The 27,373-nt window shown below is 39.7% G+C and overlaps 3 protein-coding genes across 3 annotated transcripts; all 3 read left to right on the top strand.

Moving 5' to 3' along the window:
• Window positions 1-6,293: 6,293 nt before the first annotated feature.
• Window positions 6,294-13,199, top strand: LOC146498253 (caspase-8-like). The gene is made up of 8 exons (XM_085141958.1): window positions 6,294-6,488; window positions 6,583-6,617; window positions 6,709-6,769; window positions 6,893-6,951; window positions 7,061-7,175; window positions 7,339-7,466; window positions 12,231-12,616; window positions 13,053-13,199. The coding sequence occupies exons 1-8, from the start codon at window positions 6,383-6,385 to the stop codon at window positions 13,186-13,188; spliced, it is 1,026 nt and encodes a 341-aa protein (XP_084998084.1). The 5' UTR covers window positions 6,294-6,382; the 3' UTR covers window positions 13,189-13,199.
• A 117-nt stretch (window positions 13,200-13,316) lies between these two features.
• Window positions 13,317-16,106, top strand: LOC146498252 (caspase-8-like). Its single transcript, XM_085141961.1, has 2 exons — window positions 13,317-14,381; window positions 14,550-16,106. The coding sequence occupies exons 1-2, from the start codon at window positions 14,284-14,286 to the stop codon at window positions 14,698-14,700; spliced, it is 249 nt and encodes an 82-aa protein (XP_084998087.1). The 5' UTR covers window positions 13,317-14,283; the 3' UTR covers window positions 14,701-16,106.
• A 1,836-nt stretch (window positions 16,107-17,942) lies between these two features.
• LOC146498251 (uncharacterized) lies at window positions 17,943-27,132 on the top strand. The gene is made up of 3 exons (XM_085141947.1): window positions 17,943-25,262; window positions 25,503-25,638; window positions 25,721-27,132. The coding sequence occupies exons 1-3, from the start codon at window positions 24,598-24,600 to the stop codon at window positions 26,471-26,473; spliced, it is 1,554 nt and encodes a 517-aa protein (XP_084998073.1). The 5' UTR covers window positions 17,943-24,597; the 3' UTR covers window positions 26,474-27,132.
• Window positions 27,133-27,373: the final 241 nt, after the last annotated feature.

The raw sequence follows: 27,373 nt of genomic DNA, 5'->3' as shown, positions 1-27,373 counted from the left end.
TATTTTCTAAAATGTAGTGGGGTTTTTTTTTTTTTTAATTTAAAATATTGTACAACAAGACGAAGCTGCAAACGTGAACGCAATTCTTTTTTCTCAACTGAAGCCTTTAATCGAACAATCAAATAAACAAATTGGCACTCTCTTTTGGCCAGACACGTGACAGCTCTTCTGCTATCATTTTGTTCACATTTAAAATAAAAATGCAGACATAAGTGTACACATTAGTTTTTGAATGCTAGTGAAAAGGGTTTTCTTTTTGTTTGTACTCTCTTGAGAATAATCTTCTCCTCAAAATGCAACATTTGTACTTGCAAAAATTATTTACGTGCGCTTAGAATAGAGGCACAAAAATAACGCCATAGGTTAAACATGATCTATAAGTCACTTCTAAATGTTAATGTTTGGTTTATTTCGGTGTTTCATTGGTTCCTGACTAAATCGGTTTGGCTTCATAATTGGACCGTTTAATTTAATATTGAAGCCTTACTCTGAGAGCTGTCAGTACATTTTGAATTTCACCCGTCATATCCCCCCGATGTAAAATCTTCTGTTCTTATTTAAACGGCTGACTATGAATTGAATTTAACATTAAAAATATTTTAATACAAGAGGAAACATTTTCACCGGGAGCAAAAATATTATGTTAATAAGTGGACATCCTGAAGATTGTATTTTAAATATTGTTCAGTTCTCTTCCAAACCCCAGCAGCTGTGTGCTGTAAGTTTTGAGTGTCTATTAAAATGAAAATAAAAGCATTCTAACATCTCACCTGTTTGTCTTTATTCAGGCATACATGTGTACTATGTTTATTAATAGAGAGATTAAGCTTGTGTTTCTGTCATGTAGTGGTTTTGCTTAACCGTATGAAGCTTATTAGACATTATGAAACAGATGATATGTAAAAGCGAATTTTGCCAAAGTGCTTAAGATACTTTTTAATTATTTTTTTCTTAAAAAAAATCTACTACATCATGTGCATTTTTTTCATTTCATGTGTAATTTCCATTGCAAATATTAATCACAGTTACATTAAGAAGGCAACGCAGTTAAAACTCGTGATGTCATCACGTACACTGCGGTCCTCGGGAAGTCAGGACTCCCGTGTCTGGCGAGAGAATCGAGAAACTGGCATTATTTGTTGTATTTCGTCACTGGGAGCCTCCAAACATAAAAACTTGAGCCTAAACAGAAACACGTGAAAGGCAGTCCTGCTCGTGTATTTATCACCAGGAGATATTAAAGACATGAAAGGCAAAATCGTGTGCCATAGCCAGGGGTTAAAGTGCGCCCGTGTTTTTATTTATTTATTATTGCAATGGTGGCTGATAATGAAGTCGTCAGCAAAGAACAAGTGACTTTTAACGAACGTAGCACATAAAGATCGTTGAATGTAGTACAGCTTACATGTGTGTTCATCAGTTAGCCATCTTAACTATATTCCTGGACAGCATTATTCTTCGACAGTATTCCACAGTGGTGCAGTTTGGTATGTAGCGCAGTGAGTTTTAGGACTCAGTAATGCAGTGCAACGTTGTTATTGTTAAGTGTGATTCATCAATTAGCTGTCAATCACTTGAATTGACCTCATTTAAATCGATAATAAAATATAAATATTATACATATAAGAATCCCCAAAGAATAAATTCGAAACACAATTGGTTAAGAAAGAACAAGCCCCGCCTTCCCCTGCTATTTACGTGCTCCGATGCAGCCTGACTCCATCCTGACTGATTCTTGATGTTCAGCACACACATACACACACACACACACATACACAAACACACACACAGACACACACAGAGAGAGGTACTGTTTAAAGTTTAGTGTTAACCTGAGTCACTGATCATTTACAGCAGGGGTGTCAAACTCAAATACACAGTGGGCCAAAATTCAAAACTGGAACAAAGTCGCGGGCTAACATTAATATTTATTGAAAAAAAAAATCTTCCTCCAGACATAAGGATGAATCTTTTCTTATGGACTCAAATAAGTTTTGCTGGAAAACTGAATATGGAACAAGCAAAGCTTAATACTAAACAATATATATATTAGCTGTATAATACCAGTAGGCCAGCTCTAATAGTAATTTGGTATGGCTTCAAGGGCCAAATGTAATTAGGCTGCGGGCCAAATTTAGGCTGCGGGCCAGAGTTTGACACCTATGATTTACAGTATTACAGAGTCTGTCAGTCTTTGCATGATATCCACGTTACTGTAAGTTTCCAGCTGACTCTCAGGTGTGCCAGCAGGAAAGAGGCTCAATAAATTTTCATCCTGAGGTTTGTCATGTGGGATTAAATGAGGCAGACTTTGTACAGACAGCAAGGATTGTATTTTACACTGACCCTAGATCAGTGTATCATACAACCTTAAGTGGGCCTTTTTATTTATTTATCATCAGCAAGGAACAAGTGACTTTTAATGAACGCAGCTCATAAACTTTATGGACAGGATCATACTTCTACTTTTTAATGACACCACCCTCTACTGGTGCAGTTTGATATATAACATTACAGGACACAACAATTATTAGTATTACTTGTGGCTGGAATGACTTCGGGTGTCCATAAGTTATGTTTGCGGTACTTCAGCATCTAGCTAACCCCACTGACGACCAGCGAGCATAAAGGGAGTGAGGTTTTTTTTTTGGAGTGTCAGGTAATTTCAAATGCAACATTTCTATCAGCTCAACAAACATCAGCGAACACACAAACTGTCTGTGTGCAGTTTCTTTTCAGTGTTGCTAGCTAAAGGCCCAGCTGCTGTATTTTACAGAGAGAGAACAGTTTTCAAATGAAACAATGAAACAAATACCGTTTACTTTCTACAGGGCACGGGTCGTGTTATGAAGGGACTAAGTAGGGGTAGGTTTTGATTATTGATTTTCCAAATAAAATCGAGTCTAGATTGAATAACACAATATCGATTCATTCACAAAATTTCGATAACCACCAAACAGCTAAAACAGTAAATGAGAGCAGGTACACGGATTCTGCACAAAGACGTGAGATCAGTGAGATGTCGGCTTTCTCACTCGACAGCACGGACACGCCGTTTCTGACGCGTCGGCGCTTCCGCGCGTTGTGTTTACGCCCTTTTGGCTCTAGATTTTAAAGAAGCGGGTTTTGTCTCTCTCCAACCAAAACTGACCGAACCAGCAGCAAAAGAAGATCCACATTTTGCTTCACATAAACATCGTCCCCTCTTACTTTTGCTGTTTTGCTTCCACCACGATTAAATTACACTTCATGTAGCTGTTGTTTATATGTTAATTCATGGTTTTCTTTAGTTTTCGTTCTACTGCAGAATATTTGTTTGTTATCTGCTATAAAATCACAGGCCAGGAAAATCTCCTTCATGTTTTTCTGTGTTTTATCCTCAGTTACTTTCACACAAAGGCATCTGCTGTGATGCTTAAACCTCTGATGAAGTCTCACAACTGTCAGCTTTCTTTTTATAGATATGAAAATATGGATATGTACTGATAAATGATCAGAATTATAATATTTATGACTTTCTGAGGCAAAATTTCCCCGATTCAAATCGAATCGATTCTAGAAATCAGTGACGATACCCAGCCCTAGGACTAAGGTGCAAGTACCCCTTACATGCATTTTGCAGGCAATTACACGGTAGCACCCGCAGCTAAGGCACAAGTAGCCTGTAATTATGTGTAATTTCCGTAATAAGTCAGTTTTTTGCAGGATTCTATAAAATAATTACACTGTTAGATCCCAAGTACCCTGTGATTACGTGTAACTTCATGTATACGTGTTGTGCCAAAGGTTTCTTGAGTTATTTAGTTGATGATATTTTCCTCTAACCCAGGGGTCTCAAACTAGCCACCCGTATATTGACGTGAAAAAACATATGATGGAGTTTGGCCCTTGAAGTCACTTTTTTTTGTTAGAGAGGATTTGATTGTTGTTGAGTGCAATGTTAAAACAAGTTCTTTAAAAAGCAAAAAATAATTAAATTATTTAATGAGCCGCCATGTGTGTGGCCAGCTCATTTAAGTTTGAGACCCCTGCTCTAACCCATTCACAACTGGCCTAGTTATGGGAAATGAAACTGGTTATAAATACCAAGGCTGTAAACAACATTTATTCCTACTATAGTGTTTGACATTTTAACATTCTGTCTGTGAGGACAGCAATTACCAGCCAAAATGGTAAAACAATGTTTTGTTCAAAAACAAAAATAAACAAATATCTTCAATGAAATCCTCTGATCACTCTGATAGAATGGGGACAAACATGGCAGATGGGGACATGCAGCCTGAGGAAATATATCCCCTTTTACATTTGTGTAGGACGGAGAAAACCAGGGTGACTTCTGAGAGGTTATTAGTTATTCTCTCAAATATTATCTTTGAAAAAGGAAAAAAACAACAAAAACAAACAAAAAAATCCTCATAAACTTGATTGTAGGACAGAGTAGTTATACACTACAGGTCCAGCCTGCTTCCTCTTTGATAGGTACTGATGGTGCACAAAACAGCTATATAAGCAAAATATATTTGTTATCAGTAGTATTATTATTTTGTCTGTCACTTAACATTTTAGACAGAGAAGATCTGAATTATTTGGTTAACGGACTGTTATACATTTCATACAGCTACATTTTGAATGGAAATTACAACCATGTCTGAGTTTTCATTATTATGGCATCAACATTTATGTCTAAACAAATTTTTCCCAACAAGTTGTTGTAATACACATTTTAGGCTAAGTAGTCTTCCACAGGGCACACATGAAATTATCATTCAGGCACAATCACGTTTCTTGCAAAATGATCGCTTTGTTTCCAGCCATTATTAATTACTGCAGCAAGTACAGTAGCTTACAGAAGAATGAAAGTATTTGCTTTGAGGAGTTGCATATTCTTTTGCAGAACATAATGCAATGAAGCAGGGCCGCTGAATCATCTGTGCGCACACTCTCAAGGACACCAAAAGAGGTAACATGCAATAACTATTACATTTAAAATGAAGACTTTGTAAGTTAACAAAACCTGTGTGCTGCTGTTAGTTACAGTTGTGATATTTAAACTGTGTAAATGTCTGTAATGCAGACTCAGCATGTCTGCCAAAGACATTGTGAGGAGAAATAAAACAGCCATCCAAACGATTCTGTCTGGAGACTACAGGCTGATCCTCAACAAAGTTTATGAGAAGGAGCTGATCACTGAACAGGAGTACAACAACCTCAAAAGTATCAGCGGAAAAGATGTGGAGGGACATGTTGTTGAGCTCGTGATTAAGATCATGAGTAAAGGAGACGATACCTGCGGAGCTTTTCTGAACCTCCTGCAAACTGATGAAAACATTAAAAGTACTTTCCCTCAACTGAATGACACCCTGTTTGTACCTAAGCCTGACCAAGCTTCTTTACTTCAGCAAGGTAATTACACACACAGAGAAATGTTGTGTCTGAGATCATATTCTAGTTGGATGTGTAACTCTGTTTCTCTCTATGTTCTGTCACAAGACGGCTCCAGTCAAATGGAGGTGAGGTCCTACTTCTGGAAAGGCAGAGCAGCTCAAATAAGTTACAACATTTGTGTCAGAGAGATAATGTGCTGTTTAATCAATTTCCTTCACATAATATTGCAAGATGTATGACATAGGGTCATCTCAAAGACTGTTGCTACATTCATATAGCCTATGGTACTTAGTGTTTGTATCTATCAGTCCATCCAGGCCTGTGCTGGTGGGAGCAGGTCTGTGATACAAAGCTTGTACTCAACTCTAGAAGACGAGCTGGATTCTACTGAGGTGGCAGCACTTTGCTTCCTGTGTCGTGATGTTGTTAGTAGAAGTCATCTGAAAGGGGTCAGTGCTGCATGTTCTATACTGTTATCCTTCCACTTGTTTTACTGACATGTTTATGGATGCGTCACTTGTAGGACTGACAGTATGATAGATTGCTTAGATATGTTCATATTCACTGATAGACTTTCTAATGAAACTAAATCCTGTGGTGATTTTCTTTTTAACAAAACATTTATTTCTCAATAAATGAACATCAGTACATCACAAGAAGAAAAAAAATTGTCACAGAAACACAGGGCTGAAATATAATTGACCATATATAACAAAACACACTCTTTTCTTAAAGCACCACTGAGAAGAAAAATCAGTTAAATTATTTGTCAATGGATACAATGGAAATTCAGTTTTAACCTCCTAAGACCCGAACTCTTTCATGGCATGAATTTTTAATTTCTGAGCTGAAGCTGAAGATTTGTGTCTTTAAACTGGCATTTGAGCAGCATTTTGCTGTGAAGCAGTTGATAGATTTATAGTGTAGCTGCAGAGCCTCTGTGAACTAAAACCATCTTTGCTGTTAATTCCAGACAGTGCTGGAGGTGATTGCTGAGATGGAAAAGAAAGATTTAATATCAGACACAAATGTCAGTGTGTTGCATGAAATACTCCAAGAGATTGATCCTGAGCTGGCAATGGTTGTAGAGAACTACGTTCAAGGTATGAGAGACATTTTTCATGTTACCACAGAAAAACATTTAGATGTAAACAGTGTGTTTCTGTGAACATCATCAAATGATTGTACTCGTTACAGGAGTCCCCCAGCAGCAGCAGATGTTACCTCCTCATGTCAGTATTGACAAGTGTATCTGTCTGTGTGTTTCTGAACATTTAATTCTGTGCGTCAGTTTGCTGATCACTGTGATGTTTATTCCCACAGAGGTTTTTTGACACAAATGAATCCCATCTTCCTCTGTCTGTAACTGAAACTCAGTGCAGTTGTAAGTATCTCTGTTCAGAAAAATTTGTAATTATTTTTTAGGAATTCCTACAGTCACTCTGGTTTTTATTATTTTGTCATAATAATACTGGGCATGTAAATATATTGTTCTTTTGTCTCTAAGGCAGAGGAGAGATTATTTACACTGATGCACGATCACAGCCCACCTCTCTTCCTGATCAGGTAGTTCGTTCAGACTTTTATGCTTTCATTCATTCTTTTGTCGGAACACTAAAATTTATATTAATGTAAAAACATAATAATTCACATTTGCTTTGTTTGTGTCCTGTAGTCAGAATACTACACTTTGACTCATAAGTCTCATGGTTTATGTGTGATCATCAATAATGAGATCTTCACTACTGAAACATGTCTATGTCATCGAAGGGGAACTCAGAAGGATGCAGGTAGAGTTCTTACCTTCAAACCATATCATGATCCGATTTATGTATGACTGTTTTAACTAGAAGCACTGAGACCTGCACCAATTACTACACATACAGATCAGATATTCTTTGGTTTTGTAATCTACTGCTATACCTTCATTTGTTTGTTTTCTATGTGGCACAGATGCTCTGAACACAGTGTTCACAAGCTTAGGCTTTAAAGTGCTGATACACAACAACCTGACTGCAGCACAAATACGAAATGAATTAAGAATGTACAGCAAGAAGAATTTTGTGAATGATAATGCCTTGGTAAGTAGATTCATACATCTTTGGAATTGTATCCTCAACCACCATTCTATATTCTTAATTTATTTTATAAATCCCTGGATTTGCATGTCCCAGTGATCCCAGAGGCTATGTTGCCAAGGACTTTTTGTAACCTGGTAAGGTTTTGCATGGCAAATTGGCCCTGGGTGAGGGACCAGACAGAGCAATTCAAAAACCCCTATAAGCAGAATATCCAGGGCACAGTTTCCCAGCATAGGGTTACTGGGATCTACCCAGGAGCCAGGCCTGGGGAGGGTGCCCAACAGTGAGTGTCTGGTGGGCAGGCCTTAGTCTATGTGGGCTGCCTGGGACAGCCCGAAAAAGGGACATGGGCCCACCCTCCTGTAGGCCCAACACCCACAGGAGGTGCCATAGGGGTCAGGTGCATTGTGTGCTGGTTGGCAGCCAGGGGCGGAAACCCTGGTGGACAGACCCTTGGCTACCGAGACTAGCGAATAGGATATGGAATATATTGCGTGAAGTCGAGATGTACCGGCTAGATCGGGCTCTGGAACCAGTCTCCTGGAGAGTTGCTGCACTCTGTCTCAGTCTGGTGTTGGTGTAAACCAATCACCACCTGGTGGTGATTCTGACCAGGTGGTGGGAGAGGAGGCTGGATAGACCTGGCAAGCCTAAACATATAGTGAGGGTGCACTGGGAACACCTGGCAGAGGCCACGGTCCGGCTGAGCTTCGACCCATCCCAAGGGAGACTGGGGACATTAAGTCCGAATGGACCACCTCCATTGCTGAAGCTGCTGCACTGAGCTGTAGCTTAAAGGTAGTTAGGGCCTGAACCAGATGTTAAGACTAGGGATGGGTACCGGTGTCCGGTGCCATGATGGCACCGGTTCTGACATAAACGGTAGTAACCAGACCGAAAAGCAGCGCACATTTCGGTGCTTTATTTCGGTGCTTTTTTTTTTCCTGAGCTGTGATACACTTTACATTCTAGCCAATCATTTTACATTTCCGAGGATAGTAGGCGGGGCCAGGTGCATACGTTCTTTTAGAGCAGAGCTACAGATTAAAAATGCCCGAAGCGAAGCGGTCAAAAGTCTGGCTGTACTTCACAGCAAAATATGCAAACTCAGCAGCTGCAACAAGTGCTTTAAGCTGATACTGTGACACTGTCAAAGGAGGTAACACCTCAAATCCGATGAAACACCTGGCGACGCATAGCGGTTTTTTTAAAAGCCGAGAAATGCGCCGTATTTGATAGCTTGCTGCGAGACCTCACACCGAGCACATCTACTACGCGTGTGGTGCCTGTTATCGGACCCGTAGCCCTGCCAGTGTAGCAGAAATGATGACGGATGATGGCAGCAGCAGCCGTTCTTCTCTGCGTGAGTAGCTTAATGTTGTGCGTTTGTAATTTACGTTGAGTAGGCTAACCACGTTATTACATTAATGTATGTAAGGTGAACTAGCAAACACCGTTGTAGTTACATGCGGCTGTCTTCTTGTTTGATGGCAGATACTCCCTTCACCCTGGCCAAAAAGGTTAAAATGACCAAAGAAAAAGTGGAAAACAGCTAAACATGAGAGGTTTTTGGACAAAGTTTGTGTTTTTTCCATTGTTTAAGCTGCTTCCAGCCAAGAGTGATACCATATATGCCCCATAGCTGCAGAAAAGGCTAACATTGTTTTCTTTTTACAAAAAAACAGCTAAACATGAGAGGTTTTTGGACCAATTTTGTGTTCTCCATTCTTTAAGCACCGGTTTGAGCACCGTTTAAGCACCGGCACCGTTTCAAAAGTACCGGTTTGGCACCGGTATCGGATAAAACCTAAACGATACCCATCCCTAGTTAAGACACTAGAGGTTAAGAGAACCATCAGTCCAAGACTGATGGTTCTCTTAAAGCTGTAGCGCCCAGATTACTTACAGCTACTTCGGTGCAACTGATATAAGATGCGGTAAGCTGAAGACAGCTTCAACCGTCTGTTTGCTGAAAAATAGTAACGCAACCGCACCGCATTTTTTTGTTAGTAATGGTAACGGCGTTGTAACGATAGAAATAGTAATTAGTCAGATTACTTATTACTGAAAAAAGTAACGCTGTTAGTAACGCAGTTATTCCCATCACTGGTAATATGCATTTTATATATGGTTAGAAAGTTTCACACAGTTTTTTCATTTTAAATAATCACATTTTTACATGTTTAAATTTACACAAAATTTCAGAAATCTGCACTGTCATCAGTGTTGGGAAGGTTACTTTTAAAATGTGTTCCACTACAGATTACAGAATACATGCCCCAAAATCTATTTTGCAATGTATTTTAATACTCAGTGAGAGTAATGTATTCTGAACACTTTGGATTACTTAATATACTGTCATGCTTTTTACAACTTCATGAATGTACTATTGCTGTGTGATTTATTACTATTACTGAAGGTTACTCACCATACCAATACCAACTAGATTTTTTAAATCTTAATATAAAATGAGTAACAGTAGGGTGGACATTAGGTAATGTTGCACCTTTTGCAGTGATCTCATATAGAAAGCTACTCCTGTATCAGTAATACATTTTCTTTTTGTCTCCTTTCTGAACTGCACATGATTATTTGCAGCTAGCAGGTTGTTAATGCAGCCTTCATTAATAGTAATAAATCACACAGCAGTAGTACATCAAAGATACTGAATTGGATATAACCCAGGTAGCTACCACAACTTAAACAAAGCAGTTGCAGTAGGCTAATGTTAGTTTTGAAAAAAAGATTTACTTCCAGCTGAGAGCAGCTTGTTTGCTGGCAAACAGTTTGCATTGCATGGTCAGATTTTGCTCATCCCTTTGTTCTTTAAATGTGAAGTGGTGTCCGAATTTCCAAGTAAGAAATGCATTCCTGTCCATGCACTGCTGGCTCTGGCTCCACTGTGTAAATGACACCATCAACATTAACAGGACGCTTACATTAGACCAGAGGTCTCAAACTTAAATGAGCTGTGGGCCACTGCTGGCACTGTCATCTCATTGGAGGGCCACTTCAGTGTTCAAGTAGTAGAAAATACACAAATAAACAAAAAAAACCAAAATACTTCTGAAAATGTAGTGTTTTGTTTGTTTGTTTGTTTTTATTTCAAATATTGCATAATAAGACAAAACTGCAAACGTGAACCCAATTTTTTCACAGTCTTAACTGAAGCTTTTTATTGAACTACCAAATAAACAAATTGGTACTCTCTTTTGGCCAAACTTGTGGCAGCACTTCTGCTGTCATTTTACTCGTATTTAACAAAATAAAAATGCAGACACAAGTGTACACATTAGTTTTTGGTTGCTAGTGAAAATTGTTTTATTTATTTATTTTGTACTCTCTTATACCTCGGCCAGGTCCGCGGCTCCGAACCATAGTAAAGGGACCTCTGGCTAATATGTTGGGTTCCGTGTCGGGTCATAGCTGGGAACTAGTTTTAATGTCTGGGTCAAATTTGCTAGCGAGAGACAGAGAGAGGCATTGAAATGTTGCTCCAATGGAAATGATTGTTTTGGAGGCGGCAAACACAGTGTGCAGTCGAGTCATGACCTCTTACAACTGGACTCGTCAGGCACTCTGCACTGGCTGCAGTGGTTATTATTATATTTACATGCTTACATCTCCCGTTTCTAGTCGATAGCAACTCATACTTTTTGACTTTCCTTTTTCTCTCTTCCTCGTGCTCACAAACACACATAACACCAGGGGCAGTCCCACACATTCTCCCTGCAACACGAACTACACTGCCCATTAGGCTACATTCTTTAGGGCTATGCCTGTAACACTCTGCTCATATTGCCTTCATATTAAATAATTTTTTGCATATTAATCTTTAAAAAATATTTCTTCATGTCATTATGCGGGCCGCAAGATTGAGACCCAGGCATTAGAGCCTCTTATTGCACGTTGGGTTTCCACCGGCATGGAATTACCAAAAAATAAAGAGGGGATAGCTTACAATATGAAACAGGAAAAGACCACCGTGTTATCCATCTGTTTTTACAAAGTAACTGTATTCTGATTATTACCTTTTTAAATGGTAACTTTAACGGAAAACAGTTACACTTCTTTTGTATTTTAAATATGTAATGCCGGTACATGTATGCAGTACTCCCCAACACTGACTGTCATGAACAAATTTTTCACCAAAAATTTAAACCTAATTTTTCATGATTTATTTGGTTAACAGATTACTCGAGTAATCAATGAAATAATCGATAGATTAGTTGATTACAAAAATAATTGATAGCTGCATCCCTAACTCATTGCATACGTCAGGCTAGGGTTGGGTCCAGGGCAACTGTCAGTTGTGAATTAGTTAATTTGGTATCATTTACCAACATTCATACTACCTTTATACTGATCAGAGGTTGATAAGCAGCCCAGATAGTTCATGTAACATCTGCCTATATACTGCACAATGTCCTTCTTCTTCACTTAATCCTTGCTTTTGGCTTCGTTCACTTCCCCTTCTTCATTTCTAAAGTCAACCTTCAGAGTACCATTTAAATCTACCTAGCTACATTCCCCCCCTGACACCACCTTGCAGTATCCTCTCTCTTTACGATTCTGTATAAGATGTAGTTTGATGTAGTTCACCTTTGTGAACCTTTCTCCACTCTTATAATTCACTTCTACCTTCTTCTTAAAGTATGTGGTCACCACAGCTATTTTTATCCTTTTCACAAAATCCACTACCATGTGTCCTTCTGCATTTTTTGTTCTTAACACCACATCTATTCAATATGCCTCTGATTTAAGGTGGTATGCGTGCTTTCGCATGGAGAAAAGGGGTGTGTCTTTGGCACAGACGGGGAAAAGGTGTTCCTGAAAGATCTGATGCTCCCCTTTACAAGTGGAAGAGTCCCTACCTTGGCAGGGAAGCCCAAACTCTTCTTCATTGAAGCAAGTCAGGGTGATGAATACCAGAAAGGATACTATCCCAGCAGCAGAGAGGACGAGAACCAAAACAAAGGAGCACTGCAATCAGACGCCTCAATCCCTGATAAGGCAGTGCGAGTGCCTGAACTAGCAGACTTTCTGATCGGCATGGCCACATTGCAGGACTTCGGATCATTTCGAAACACAGTCACGGGATCTATCTACATCCAGGAGCTGTGCAAGCAGCTGACAATAGCAGCAAGAAGGTGAGTTGAAGTGATTAGTTTCTTTATGGCAGACCATACTACTCTCATATGGGAAGGTCATAGTGCAGTAGTTTCCAACAAAGTAGATTTTTTAAATGTAATTTCTGTTACATACAGTTCGGTCCATAGAACTTTGGACAAAGACACAAATGTAGTAGTTTTTCCTCTGTAGAGCGCCTCAATACATTTTCACACAATCAGACCTTGTGCTTTCATTCAAGGGGTTTTACAAAAAGCACAGTCTTAACTGTTTTAAAATTACACCCATTTTCTGAGGCTCAAAAGTCATCAGGGAAGACAAATCAAATGCATCAAATCTCTGTACATTTCTGTCTTCCTGCTTTTGGTGCTTTCAAACATGGTGTTGGCATGAGCTGCGTGTTTTGTTAAAATTATCCAAGATGTATCCTTTTTGTTTCACGTGTGTTCCTTCCAGACAGGAGATGGATGATATCCTCACTGTCCTGACACGTGTGAACAGGGAGGTCAGCAAAGGAGAGTATTTATCCCACAAACAAATGCCACAGCCCAACTACACTCTCACCAAGAAGCTCGTCCTCAAATTTGTATGACCCGACTGTGACCAAATACAACACTGCATGTCTACACAATTCCCGGATTCACATTACAGTTTACACTGTGTGTGTTTGGTTTGATAAATGTGATTTTTGTAATTATGAACTGAATAAAAATTATCCACAGTGGCAAATGAAATGGTACATTTTTGTCATTTCTTAAATATAAATAGGAATTTTTTATTTGGTGTTTTCCAAACTCTAGAAAAGTGTTTTTCACCTAAGAATCATAAAATCAAATCTTACACTCTTACACCACTTCTTAATATTTGAGCAACTGCCAAAAATAAACATTACAGGTAAAGGAGCTGCCGAGGTGTAATAGGTTATATAAGGTACTGGTTAAAATGCTGCTTCAAACCAGACAGCGATACATCATATAGACCAGTGTTGTACCTCTCTCTTGACCTCTGTATACAGTGACAACCACAGGTGAATGAGACAGGTTGCATAAAGCACTTTGAGCCCTCAAAGAAGAAAAAAACATTATATAAGAATCACACACCAAAAGTTTTACATTTGGATCCGTCACTGCATAAGACCTGGACTGATTTCATTGCAGGTCTTGTGTTATCTGGCATGCCTCAACCCATTCTTCCCGTTTCCTTTTAAGAATGGCTTGTTGACAGCCACCCTTCCACGAAGACCTTGTCTGATGAGACTTAAGTGAGCAGTAGCTGGATAAACTGAAGGGCCAGATCTCTCAGGTGCTAGATTTTCTTCATATTTATTAGGGACATGGATTTCATGTACTGTTCACCTGCTGTAGATAGTTTTCTGTCCACTATCTTTATAGGGACTGACAGTTTACATCCGATAAATTTGAAGAAATGTGTTTTTAGAAAGTGCCTAAAGATAAAGGAAAAACATCCTCAGATCAGATAAAAGAATTGAACTAAAAATGATTGAAGAAGCAGCCAATGATTATTGTTTAAGACCGCTTTGAAAAAAGAAGAAGCAAATTCTGGATACTGTCCCTTCAGCTTGGGGCCTGAAGAGGATGGGAGGGAGACACAATTCTTCTTGGAAGGAAATGCAGACCCGGGGAGAGAGTTTGAGACAGTGCCTTCAGAATCAGACTTTCTGATAGGCATGGCCACCGTGGAGGATTTCGTGACGTTTCAAAACAGAGTCACAGGATGTATCTACACCCAGGAGCTGTGCAAGCAGCTGACAAGATCAGCAGAAAGGTGAGAGAAATAGGATACAATGCTACTTTGGAAGAAAACAGTAATATGTAGGTCTGCTTTTGGTGATGTAAGATGTGCTTATGTAAAACATCAGAAAGGTCAATGTTTCAAATATTCCAAAAATTCAAGTTGTCTTTTTTTAGTGTGTTTCTGATGTTTTCCTTGCAGTCAGGAGATGGATGATATCCTCACTGTCCTGACACGTGTGAACAGGGAGGTCAGCAAAAGAGAGTTTTTCATCCACAAATACAAACAAATGCCAGAGCCCAGATTCACTCTCACCAAGAAGCTCGTCCTCAAACCTGTCACCCGCCTGTGACCAAAAATAAGTCCCAGATTCACATAGACTTGATGAGCCTGGTTTACAGTGTGTATGTATGAATGAATTTCTATTTTGATCTCATCTCAAGAATCAAATAAAATATCATAGTATATAAAATGTGGTTATAAAATCTAGCTTCTGAAATTGTTTGTCACAGTCTGGCTGGCAGACCGTGGAGGTGTAGGGAAGGAGGACCCAGGCGCGGTGCTCTGTGTCTAAACAGTGCATTTATTTACAGTGTATGGAACTAAACAACAATAAATCCCCGTGCTTTCCCCAGACTCCCGTGTCGTGTCTTCTCCCAGTGTTTGTGCTCTCCGCTCCAGTGTCTCAGCACTCCCCGTGCTGCTGCTGTCTGGCACTCCACACCTCTCCTGGGAACACAATAGAAGCAGCCGTCAGGACACATACAACCGCGGGCGCGCACACACACACACACACACACACACACACACACACACACACACACACACACACACACACACACTAACCAAGCTCAACTGGCTGACTAACGTGGAGTCTCACGCAATGATCCCGCGTCGTGGGGGAGCTCCAAGACTCTCCTAAGTAGCTCCCCCGACGAGGCCTGATCAGCAGGTGTGTGGCTTCGGGTGTGGCCAGTCCGCCAGCAGGGCCACACCCACTAGGCCTGAAGGCGCCCGCAAACCGGCGCTCGCCAAAACACATATACACACACACACACACACCCGCAAACAGGGAGAAGGACAGCAATACCAAATATACATACAATAATAATATAATTCATAACTGGTCAGGGACCCTGGGTCGTCTTTTTTTCTGCCACATAATTATACGCTACTGAATTGTGATTAAGTGGTGGTCATTTGTTTTACAAACCGTTCCTCCACATTTAAAAACTGATTAATAATGCCATTTAATGTGTACATGTCATTGAATTTGGGCACTGAGGTGATTACTAAAATGTATATTATTGTGTTTTCATTGGTGTTTACATATAGGCAGAAGTGCCTGTGTCCTATATTTAAAGTTGGGGAGACATCATACTTTTGGTGCTGCTGGTCTAATAAAATCAGAGTAGTAGTACTTTTCAGAGTAGTCTACATCACCTGAGCGGGAACCAGATTCCTTCACCTTCTATATGCTCTGGTTTCAGACTTTCAAGCATCCAACCCACAACTTGTTATGACTAATTACAGATATATGTTAAGTACAATTTCAAAAGAAATTACATAAGAGTAGTAGAAATATGGTGACAATTATTATAAGCAAATTACTTTCTTTTGGGACATGAATTCAATAAATAAAAAGGAAAATTTCACTGTCGTATATATTGTTTTCAACCCTTTATTTGTAGAAACGTGTGATATTTTGTTAGGTCCTGTGTATGATATACAACAAATGAACTTGTATACTTAATGACTCAAAACAAAAAGAAATATGATAATAGACAATTATAAAAAATTATATATTTTTTAAAAGGAATGACTGGTGTTGTTTTTCTTTATAGTTTAATTCTAAATTTTGGTTTTGGTGTTTAATTATTCCAAATTCCTCAGCCCTTTTTTATTCAAGTATACAGTGACTGTCTCACAGCTGGCCTTTTAATGGGAAATTAAACTGGCTATAAATCCCTAAAGCTGTAAACATGTTTATTCTTTTAGAATAGAATAGAATAGAATTCAACTTTATTATCATTGCACATGTCACAAGTACAAGGCAACGAAATGCAGTGTGCATCCATCCAGAAAGTGCTTTAGCAATAATATAGATATATTACAGAATATTGATCTATTATAGGTATTTTACAATGTACACGGTGTGAAGGTATATTATGAATATGATATAACTATAAGTATGTACAGGCTGTAGTGAGTGTACAAGCTATGTACAGGCTATGAACAGGATATAAATATGGTTAAAACTATGAAAACTATATATAGTTTGCAGTATAGTGTTTTTGTAGTGTTGGGCATTTTAACATGAGTCTGTGAGGCCTGAAATGAGCTTTACCCTGAGGAAGAAATTTGTGCTGCCACCTGGGTGCAACAGAATCACCACAAATCACCATCTAAATCACCGCAGCACACCTTACTCCATAATTAAGAATAGATGATTAATTCAGGGTTTCATACCATATTTCTTGCAATATTTTCTGTCCGTTTTTATCATTCTAAATCTTTTATTTTTCTAAATTTTAAAGTTACATGGAGTCAATTCTAAGTCAGTCAAAACAGTTTAAGCTGACTTATACTTGCTTTATTCTTATTAAACTACTTTAAAACTAAATGTAAAATTATGTTAATATTCCCACATGAGGAGAATAAGACCCGAAGGTGCATCTTGCTTTGAGACATTTTAATTTTTGTAACCTTTGGATTCATGTGTGATTGACTTCATTTTCAGGTTTAGTGTCTGATTACTTTAAATGGAACATAAATGTAGCGGGAATATTTTCGTGTGTTTAGAAGTTCTGTTTTTTAAAAAATTAATGGCCAAAGGACATTCAGTAATCCTACAAACGTCACTACTGTTTAGTTTTCTGTTTTCATTTATGTCTGAAGTGATAGCGGAGCTTTACATTTTCATTTTTCAGAAATCCCTCAGTCAGAACATGGTATATTATGTTTAAATGGAAACTAATACTGTGCTAACTTAAGCCTGTTAAACGTCATAATTCCTGTTTTCATGGATGCCTTAGTGTTAAACTTAATTGTTACACCTGGTAGAGCAGCTACATCGATCATTTTATGAAAGATGAAACAATTTAGACAGTTTGTAACTCTCAGTGACGCTGCAGGGTTAGTTTGACTTTGAGAACTGAAGAGGAGTTTGGACCCAGAAGCCGCTATGTCACGGCCGGGTGTGCCGTGTGTTTCTGGAACAGGACCCAAAAGCAGATGCTGACAGAGGAGTTGCAGGTTTTAACAAAAAGCAAGCCTTCATTGCGGCCGATAACATTAGCAACATAAAACTATGAATAAACTGTGAAAAAACTATAACCAAACTGTGAAACCTATGACAACTATGGAAGACTATGACTACTGTGGAGAGATTAACAGATGACCTGACAATGGCTGTGTCCAAATTCAGGGGAAGAATGCTCAGAAGGATCGGTAGGATCCTTCGACGGCCGGTGTCCGGGTAGGACGTGTTGGATTATAATATTATTTTATGCCATGTTAGACCCCTAATTAAAGATTGTGAATTATTATGTAGTTTTAGTTTGTATTGTGCTCTTGAATTAGAAGAAGGTGATAATTATTACATTTGGTAAACTGATTTGCATTATATTAGACTGCTGATTTATTGTGAATGAATGATATTGTTTTATGATGCATTATACTGCTGAGTTATAAGAAATACTGTTCACAGAAAGTCATCGTCTCATTTGTCTGATTAGAAGAGAACAGAGCATACTGCCCCATTTCATCAGGAGCAGATAAACAGGGAGCCAAGGTCGTAGCTTAGGCGCTGTGTGAGAAAGAATGTTTAGGCCCTGATGATTAGGTGGGGGCCACTAGAGGCTATAAGAGTTTGATCAAGGCTCCACCATTTTGAGATCTGATGCTGTCTGTGTATGGTGTCCATCTCCCACGCGTGTGTTCATTAAATCATCGTTTGACTTGACCCGGCCGGACCAGTGTTGTTATTTTGGTTTTCCTCTTGTATCCATTCCCAATATTTGAATCCGTAACAGTTTTGGGGGCTCGTCCTGTGGTATTGGGATGGAAGTTTTGGAGGTTTGGACGGTCCGAGGTGGTTGAACGGGCAGGCACGAGCCAGTGGTCTGACGTGAGTGGGCAAGCCGGCACATTTAAAGGTGAGGCACAACCTGTTGAATGTAAATCCAAACTGTGCCAAATTGGTCTGTATAAATTAAAAGTCTACTCACTGAAATTACTGGTGAAGGCCTGTTTTGATTTTGATGAAAAATCTCATGAGTTTTGAAACTTGAAATAAGCTTATAAGTTACAATACTGAGTTAGAGGCTCAAGATAAAGGGAAATAATACTGAGTTAGAGGCTCAAGATAAAGTAAAATAATACTGAGTTAGAGGCTCAGGTAAAGGAAAATAATACTGAGTTAGAGGCTCAAGATAAAGGAAAATAATACTGAGTTAGAGGCTCAAGATAAAGTAAAATAATACTGAGTTAGAGGCTCAAGATAAAGTAAAATAATACTGAGTTAGAGGCTCAAGATAAAGGAAAATAATACTGAGTTAGAGGCTCAAGGTAAAGGAAAATAATACTGAGTTAGAGGCTCAAGATAAAGTAAAATAATACTGAGTTAGAGGCTCAGGTAAAGGAAAATAATACTGAGTTAGAGGCTCAAGATAAAGGAAAATAATACTGAGTTAGAGGCTCAAGATAAAGTAAAATAATACTGAGTTAGAGGCTCAAGATAAAGTAAAATAATACTGAGTTAGAGGCTCAAGGTAAAGGAAAATAATACTGAGTTAGAGGCTCAAGATAAAGTAAAATAATACTGAGTTAGAGGCTCAGGTAAAGAAAATAATACTGAGTTAGAGGCTCAGGTAGTTTCATAGGGAATTGGTCAGTTTGTGAGTTAGAGGCTCCATTGGTTTAAAAGATTGCATCTGTGTTGGCCATGTTGAGAGTTAGAGGCTCCATTGTCCATAACGTTGCATCTGCCTCAGTCATACTCTTGTTTTTTGGGTGTTGTCTGTTGTTTAAAAGTATTATAAATTTTGTTAGAACGGTGGTTAGAGGCCACTAAGAGGCGCATAGCCCGGAGGTTACGCTCCCTCCTGGCCGCGGACGCGCGACCTTGACCTGTCGGCGAACAGGGTTAGTTCAGTTGGCTTGACTGTGGGGTACAGGGCATCCTGGAACAAGCTAGGAGTTAGAGGCTCCTTATCTGCGCTTTTTTGGACACTTTAAATTGAGTTAGGGACTTTAGAGATGAGGCCAGATACAGTTAGAGGCTGATACTGGTTAATTGATTACAAAAAAGTTGGACTTTCTTCGGTTGGACCCGTTATCTTAAATTTGTCAAAATTGTGTAGGCGCTAAAACTTTCAGGCCTGAGAATGATTGTAAATATAAGACGTCTTTGTAAAATAACATAGAGAGTTGAGTGTGAAACGAGGCTGTGTGTGACGATAGCGCGCTGCAGCGCTGCGAGCTATTTTGTGTGAACATGCAAATGAGGTGGCTGCTGTGAAGCCCACAGAGGACTTCCTGTTTAGCGTGTTATTGAGTTTTATAATTATGATTTGCAAACAATGAAACATGCCTGTAATTAAAACGCTGATTTTGCTGATTATAATATTACAAATAAAGTTTTGAATGACTACGGTGAATGTTTGATGTTTGGCTGAGTTTTGATATGGGAGAGACGGCTTCGCAGCTGCTGGGGGTAAGTGACCGGAAACTTGCATGCCCATAAAAGGCAACTGCCTGACTGTGTGAACTATGCACCAAGAGAGAGAGTAAAATCTAGGTGGATGAACCAAATGGATGTTTTAAGAAAAATAGTAAATGAATGTTTTAGTCTCTTAATACAGGTGGATTTCTCTCAACCTGGAAACCTGAGTACAGCAGCAAAAGGATAGATTAATAAAATTGGGACGACACACATGCCAAGCTCTGGCTCAAAATTTTACAGCTTGACCTCTCACTTTGTCCCCACCCGAAAAAGAAGCTAAAAGGACATCTTCTCCTCCAGTTATCGGTTACCATCACTGGAAATGTTCAGGCAAGTTTTTCACTGAATTGTTTTTGGCACCATGTGTCCCTGAATCTCACAAGCAAGCTCTAATTCCTGGCTGAAGACATGGAATGCTGTTATTTAAGGTGGGAAATCAAAATTTGGGAAACAAAATTAAATACACACACAACCAGAGAAATGTATGAGAAAGGCAAGTGCTAGAGAAATGCCTTGTTGGAGAAAAAGTTAAAATAACCCACAAACGCACACACACGCAATGAAGAAACAGCTTACATTCATGAACATGTGAAGATTTTCCAGCAAGTTTAAAGCAGCGAAACTTAACATACACCTGATGTTAAATGATAAAGTCTATCCACTACTAACAATTAAACTCTCTGGGTTGCAGGACAACAACTTGACTTCAAAAAGACAGACACTGGTAAATCACAAACCAGTGATGAAACAACAAATTTAGTGGTTAAAAGAGTCAAATTGTGACATGTTTTCCTGTGATTGATTAATACAAGTGATTACTGAATGAAATAAAATTCCTTTTTTGAATTATTAAACATGATCTTAAGAATTTTAACGTGTACTTGTGTTGTCCTGTCAACTTGGTGGGTTATGAGTTGATTATATAGTGAGAAAAAACAAAAAAAAGGGGGGGAGAAGGCTGACACAGGGCCTGGCCCCTCTCTGAATAACATAGCCAAAACAACATTATTTTCAAACAACATCATTTTCCTGTTCGTCTGTTTTTGTTTTTGTTTTTGTTTTTTCTCTTTATGCTTAATTACAGGCTGCTTTGTCGGCCCGGAAAGCCGAGGCTGACCTGGACTCCTGCTCTCCCCTCTACCATCTTGGCTCTCCCTTCTACCATCTTTGATGTGACCCTGACCAAATGCTACAGCAGCTGGACTCACAACAACAGCCTGAGAATGTCAACAGTGCTGCAGGAAAGAGATCTCATGCAGCGGAGACGGAGAACGTTAAATCCAAGGCCCGTTTCACTACACGGGGGAGATTTCCAGACAGCTTCAGCTGACAGAGCTGTGACGAGACGCCTATTAAGCCCGGATGAAAAGTGAGGCCGAGCAAAAGAATGCTGACCTTAACAACTCTGCATTAAAACTGTGCAGGACAGTGACGGACCAACACGGAGGATCGGGCAGCAAAAAGGGCGTGCCAGAGACACGAGGAGTAACTGAGGTCAGAAGGCACCTCAGATTGGACAAAAGCAGCAGAAGAACATAAGCTGAAGGCACAGGTGTCAGGGCTCGGTCAGGAGCTGACCTCTGAGAAGAGCCGAACAGCAGAGCTGCAGAAGGCCGTGGAGCAAAGCAAGGAAAACATCAATAAACTTCAATCTGACGTGTACGGAAAAGACTCTGAGGTTTCTGCCCTCAGTGAGAGCTCAAGACATCAGAGCAGAAACTGAGCATGGCTCAGGAGGAGCTGGCTGCTAATCGAACCCATCAGTCAGGCTTGGAGTCCCAGATACAGGACTTTAAATCAGGCCGGAGCTTGCTGGAGCAGGAGGTTGTCAAACCTGACGAGAAGCTCCAACAGCAGGAGCAAACCCTGAAGGACCTACAGAAGCAAAAAGGGTCAAGTTAAGGAGGAGCTGGACAAGGAGAAGATGCAGGACACTGGAGAAAAGGACTGCCTCAATTGGGGCCAGAACCAGTATGGAGAGAACTTTGGGCAGCAGCACCAATGGACCCAAACGGACTGAAAAGGGGGAGGGCAGGACCCCAGAGCGCGCTTCAGGCCGTGGTTTACCCAGAACACCAGAACAGGAAAGTGATGAACACAAACACACACACAAACACACACATTTACATACACTGACTCACACACATATGAACACATATGCACTCGTTGATTGACTGAGAAATGACACACACACACGCACACAAATTGAAATGCTGATTCAATTCACTGAGAAGTGTTCCACACACACACACATACACACATACACATGTTTGTGCAATGAAGAGTGATACACACACGCTGCTGCAATGAAGAATGCTTTACTAACAAATGCTATGCTGATACGCAAAATGCTGCACACAAATGTCCAAATACAGAATCTGTTACAACAACAAGAAGCCATTGATTGTTAATTGGTTAAATGCATTTCATGTCACCCAGAGGGCATTTGTGTAGATTTAGGGGACAGGGTCTAGAGCAGTTTGGTTATGAAAACAATGTCTGTGAGTGATGTCTGTTTATGGCTCAAGGCCTCGACTGAATTGTTTACTGTGCTTCGCACAGCCTGATAAGGAGCAGTGGTACAGAGTGAAAATTATGAATTAACGGTGTGAGCCTTATTTCGGAGCGCCACATTTTTGTGATTGAGATTTAATTGAAGGAGGAACACACTGAAAAAAAAAAAAAAAAAGAAGAAAAGGGGGCCAGCCCTTGGATTTACGTAAGCATCCCACGTGTATTTAACACAATTGCCTCAGACTTTAAAGATCTGTACAAAATTCAACAGGAAATCATAGCTTCCCTGTATTTCCTACATTGTTGGCATGCTGGTGAGTGCTGTTGCTCCACAGTAAGAAGGTTCTGGGGTGCAAGTCCACAGTCTGGCTAGTTTGCAGTGGTTTCTGTATGGGTATTCTGGTTTCCTGCCACAGTGAAAAGTCATGAAGCTATTAGAGCTAGGTTAATTGATGATTCTAAATTATCCGTGAATGTAAGTGTAAATGGTTGTTTGTTTCTAGGTGATAGACTGGTGACCTGTTCGGGGTGCACCCTGCCTCGTAACCTATCACTTTAGAGGTATTTCCCAGCCCTCGTGCAATTAGGATAAAGATAGGAGGATGGTAGTTGTTGTAGACCCATTCAATTTTTATGGTAATCAGAATTTAGACTTTGTTGAACCGTAGGCAATATGAAGACAACATGTAGTATTTAAGGGACCAAGTAGAATTTGGATAAAAGTTATTGAATAGTGTTGAAATAAAATGACAGAATTGTGAAGGATTAAAATATTCCAGGAGCTTAACTTACTCCATCTGAACATGTCTTAATCGTGTAATATGAACTCAAAATGCACAGGTTAACTGAATATGAAAAGGTTGTGTTGATTTAACTCAGTTGTTTAAGTTTCTACCAAAGCAAAACATTTGTGTGCAACTAGTGTCCACTATTGAATCAAATAAGTCCAACATGTTTTTTGTCAGTGCAAAAGAAGTTACGGTACCTGTATGCAAACACAATATTGTCCTGGGACGGAGGAAAACTTTCTGGTGAAGTTTTGGTTGATTTTGGGTTTTGCTTAACACTAGGTTGATTTTATCAGTGAGGTTTGGATTGTTTTCTTTCTCTAAGAGAGAGAAAGATGGTTTTATGCTTGGACATGTTTCCAACGGGCCCCAGTATTTGTTATTATTAGGGATGGGTATCGTTTAGGTTTTATCTGATACCGGTGCCAAACCGGTACTTTTGAAACGGTGCCGGTGCTTATACGGTGCTCAAACCGGTGCTTAAAGAATGGAAAACACAAAATTGGTCCGAAAACCTCTCATGTTCAGCTGTTTTTTTTTGTAAAAAGATAACAATGTTAGTCTTTTCTGCAGGTATAGGGCATATATGGTATCACTCTGGGCTGGAAGCAGCTTAAACAATGGAAAAAACACAAACTTTGTCCAAAAACCTCTCATGTTTAGCTGTTTTCCACTTTTTCTTCGGTCATTTTAGCCTTTTTGGCCAGGGTGAAGGGAGTATCTGCCATCAAACAAGAAGACAGCCGCATGTAGCTATGATGGTGTTTGCTAGTTCACCTTACATGCATTAATTTAATAACGCGGTTAGCTTACTCAACGTAAATTACACACGAACAACATTAAGCTACTCACGCAGAGAAGAACGGCTGCTGCTGCATCATCATCATCATCATCATTTCTGCTACACTGGCAGGGCTAGGTTCATCGTAAAGTGTGACCTCCTTTGACAGCATCACAGTATCAGCTTAAAGCACTTGTTGCAGCTGCTGAGTTTGCATCTTTTGCTGTGAAGTACAGCCAGACTTTTGACCGCTTTGCCTTGGGCATTTTTAATCTGTAGCTCTGCTCTAAAAGAACGTACGTACCTGGACCCGCCTACTATCCTCGAAACGTAAATTGATGGACTCTGTGCACGAGAAAATGCTAACTTCCTGGTTTGAGACCGGATGTGGGGTTGTATATTTCCGGTAGCTTTATTTCGCCGTCAATCGCTACTGCGGAGATGGACTTCAAAATGATGTCTAACAAACAGAAACGGAAAGATCGCTTCAAATTACAAAGAGCAGAAGGTGGGACCGGTCACCATTGCTGTGTCCCGCTGTGTACTGCTGGAGGGAGGTTTAACAAGATGTTAAGTTTCCACTCCTTTCCCACAGATTCTGAATTGCGAGCACAATGGCTGATAAAAATCAGAAGGGACGGCTTCACAGTTACAACCAGGTCTAGAGTGTGTAGTCGGCATTTTGAGACAGGAGAGATTTTCGTGTCTTCCTCTGGTAAGCGTTGTCTTCAGCCGAAAGCTGTTCCCTCCTTATTCCACTGGAATAATTTTTCAAAAAAGACGGAGCGACCCGGAGTTTGGGAGCGCCGACCTCGACATGCTGATACCGTGGCTATGGCAACCGTAGATTACAACACAGAGGATGAAAACGATGTGTCTGATATGCCCATTACTGGTTGTACTGAGTCTGCTCCTGCCTCCATTCCCCTGATTGACGACCACGACTATGCAGCAAGTCCTTTGATTGTGGTAGACCGCATTAAATATGAAACTATGTCACGGGAGATTGAGGAGCTTAGACGGCAGCTTGAGTCGTATCATTTGACGCAGGGATTTGGACTGCAGCGATTTGCCACATCACCTGAGGACATTCGGTACTATACAAGGTAAGAAATCCTGAAGTTTTCAACTAGTGACCCATGACCTTAATAATATTACCACACAAAAGTGCATTTTAACACAAGGCTGGAGTTGGTTTTCGTTTCTAGCCTCATCACTTTAAAAATATTAATGTAACTTACCTCTGATCTGTATTAAATTTACCAATAGAAAGTTGTAATGTCATCTGAAATTTAGCAATAGCTGCAGATAAAAAAACTATGTTAACATCCACCATTTAAATGCAGATTTCCGTCATATGAGCATTTGATGGCCTTTTGGAATCTAATCCAAGAGGCAACAAGCAGGATGGTGAGGGTCACCAGTGGTCAGAAGAGCCTTTCCACCAGCACATCCACAGAGATCCCTGTAAACAGACCAACTGTAAGTTCTACACAATTACTACCTGCTTGATCTGTGTGTGTTGCACATTTTTGTGACTGCAGCAATTTTTTTTCTCTTCCAGAAATTGTTGCCAATTGATGAGCTCTTCTTGTTCCTTAATTATCTGGCAACCGGCTGTACACAAAGGGAGCTTTGTCACAAGTTTAACATCCACAGAGCTACAGTGAGTAGAATACTTGTGTCATGGTCCAACTTTTTGTACACTTTGCTTGGATCTGTCTCCATCTGGATGGCACCTGGCAGAGTGAGAGCAAACTGCTCCACGGATTTTAGTGGGACTTATAAAAATACCCATGTCATTCTGGACTGTACTGAAATGAGATGCCAAACACCCTCCTCCCTTCTGCTCCAGAGCGAGGTATTTTCAACTTACAAGTCGCACTCCACTTTCAAAGCGCTTATTGGCATGTCCCCCAATGGAGCATTGACATTTGTCTCAGCACTTTTTGAAGGCTCCATCAGTGACAAGGAGATTTTCCGTCACTCTGGCATCACCTCCCTCCTGACACCTGAGATGGATATAATGGTGGACAAAGGGTTTCTGGTAGATGAGCTGGTGCCTGGGAAAGTCCATCGCCCAGCCTTTTTGTCCAAGCAAGCTCAAATGTCAGAGTTGGATGTCCTTAGAACCCAGTCCATTGCACGTCTGAGGGTCCACGTGGAGAGGCTCATCAGGAGGGTTAAAGAAAACAAACTTTTTGACACTGTCATCCCTCTCTCCATTTCTGGGAGTATAAACCAAATTTTTACTGTTGCATGTCTCCTCACAAATTATCAATACGGACCACTGGTCAAAAAATGGGTGGTTGATTAAAAGCACATTCCATTACATTGTCTAGTCAGAATACTGTATTCTGAATACTTTGAATATCTTTAGAATATTGTTATTATTTTAAATTCATGTATTTAGTTACTTTCCAAGAATTTAAGTAGCAAATTTTGTTACTTAAGTAAAATTGATCAACAGCTAACACACCCCCTTTCCTGGATAAAGTTAAATAATAAATCACTTGATGTTTTACTGTTACTCTGCAAATAAAACTGCCTTACTTTAACCGCATTGTCTATTGCACTGTTCTGTGTGCTTCTTATTGATTGCAATAGATTTTATAAAGATACTAAATACTGTTTCTCTGGAATTCTGAAAATAAAAAACACAGATTTCAAATTATCAACTTTATTTAACATACTTTGAGTTTTACAACAGTAAGGATATCAAATTCTTTTCTACCAAAAAAAACCCGTGTTTTGAACACAAACACTGCTGATATTAATAACACAAAACTCGTCTGTGTGAACTCTTCACCAAACCTACTTTTATTAACAGATTTCTATTTTGATCAAAACAAAACAAGCAAATAATACAATGGCCCTTGCCCACCATGTAAGTTTATGACATTAAAGTCAGGAATGACAAGCTGCCCATTTATGACACTGCAAGGTATTTGTCCATGTACACGTGAAAATAGAACATATCTATCTTAGGCTTCATTGTCTCCATCAAACCCTCATCCCTCTGTATTCTTTGTATGAAGACATCTTCTTGAGTGGAGACTACAAAATCGCACCAACTCATACCTGTAGTTAGCAGCTGGCCCTGAACTTGCCAATAATAGGCATGTGTTGGTTTAAGCTGCAATGTCCCTCTGCTGACCTTGAGGTAAGGTGCATCTACATAACTTTTAATGTTTGGACATTTCATTTCTACTAGGCC

The sequence above is a fragment of the Neolamprologus multifasciatus genome, chromosome 18 (assembly GCF_963576455.1).
Source record: "Neolamprologus multifasciatus chromosome 18, fNeoMul1.2, whole genome shotgun sequence".
NCBI lineage: Eukaryota > Metazoa > Chordata > Actinopteri > Cichliformes > Cichlidae > Neolamprologus > Neolamprologus multifasciatus.
This window is presented reverse-complemented; position numbering and strand designations above follow the sequence as displayed.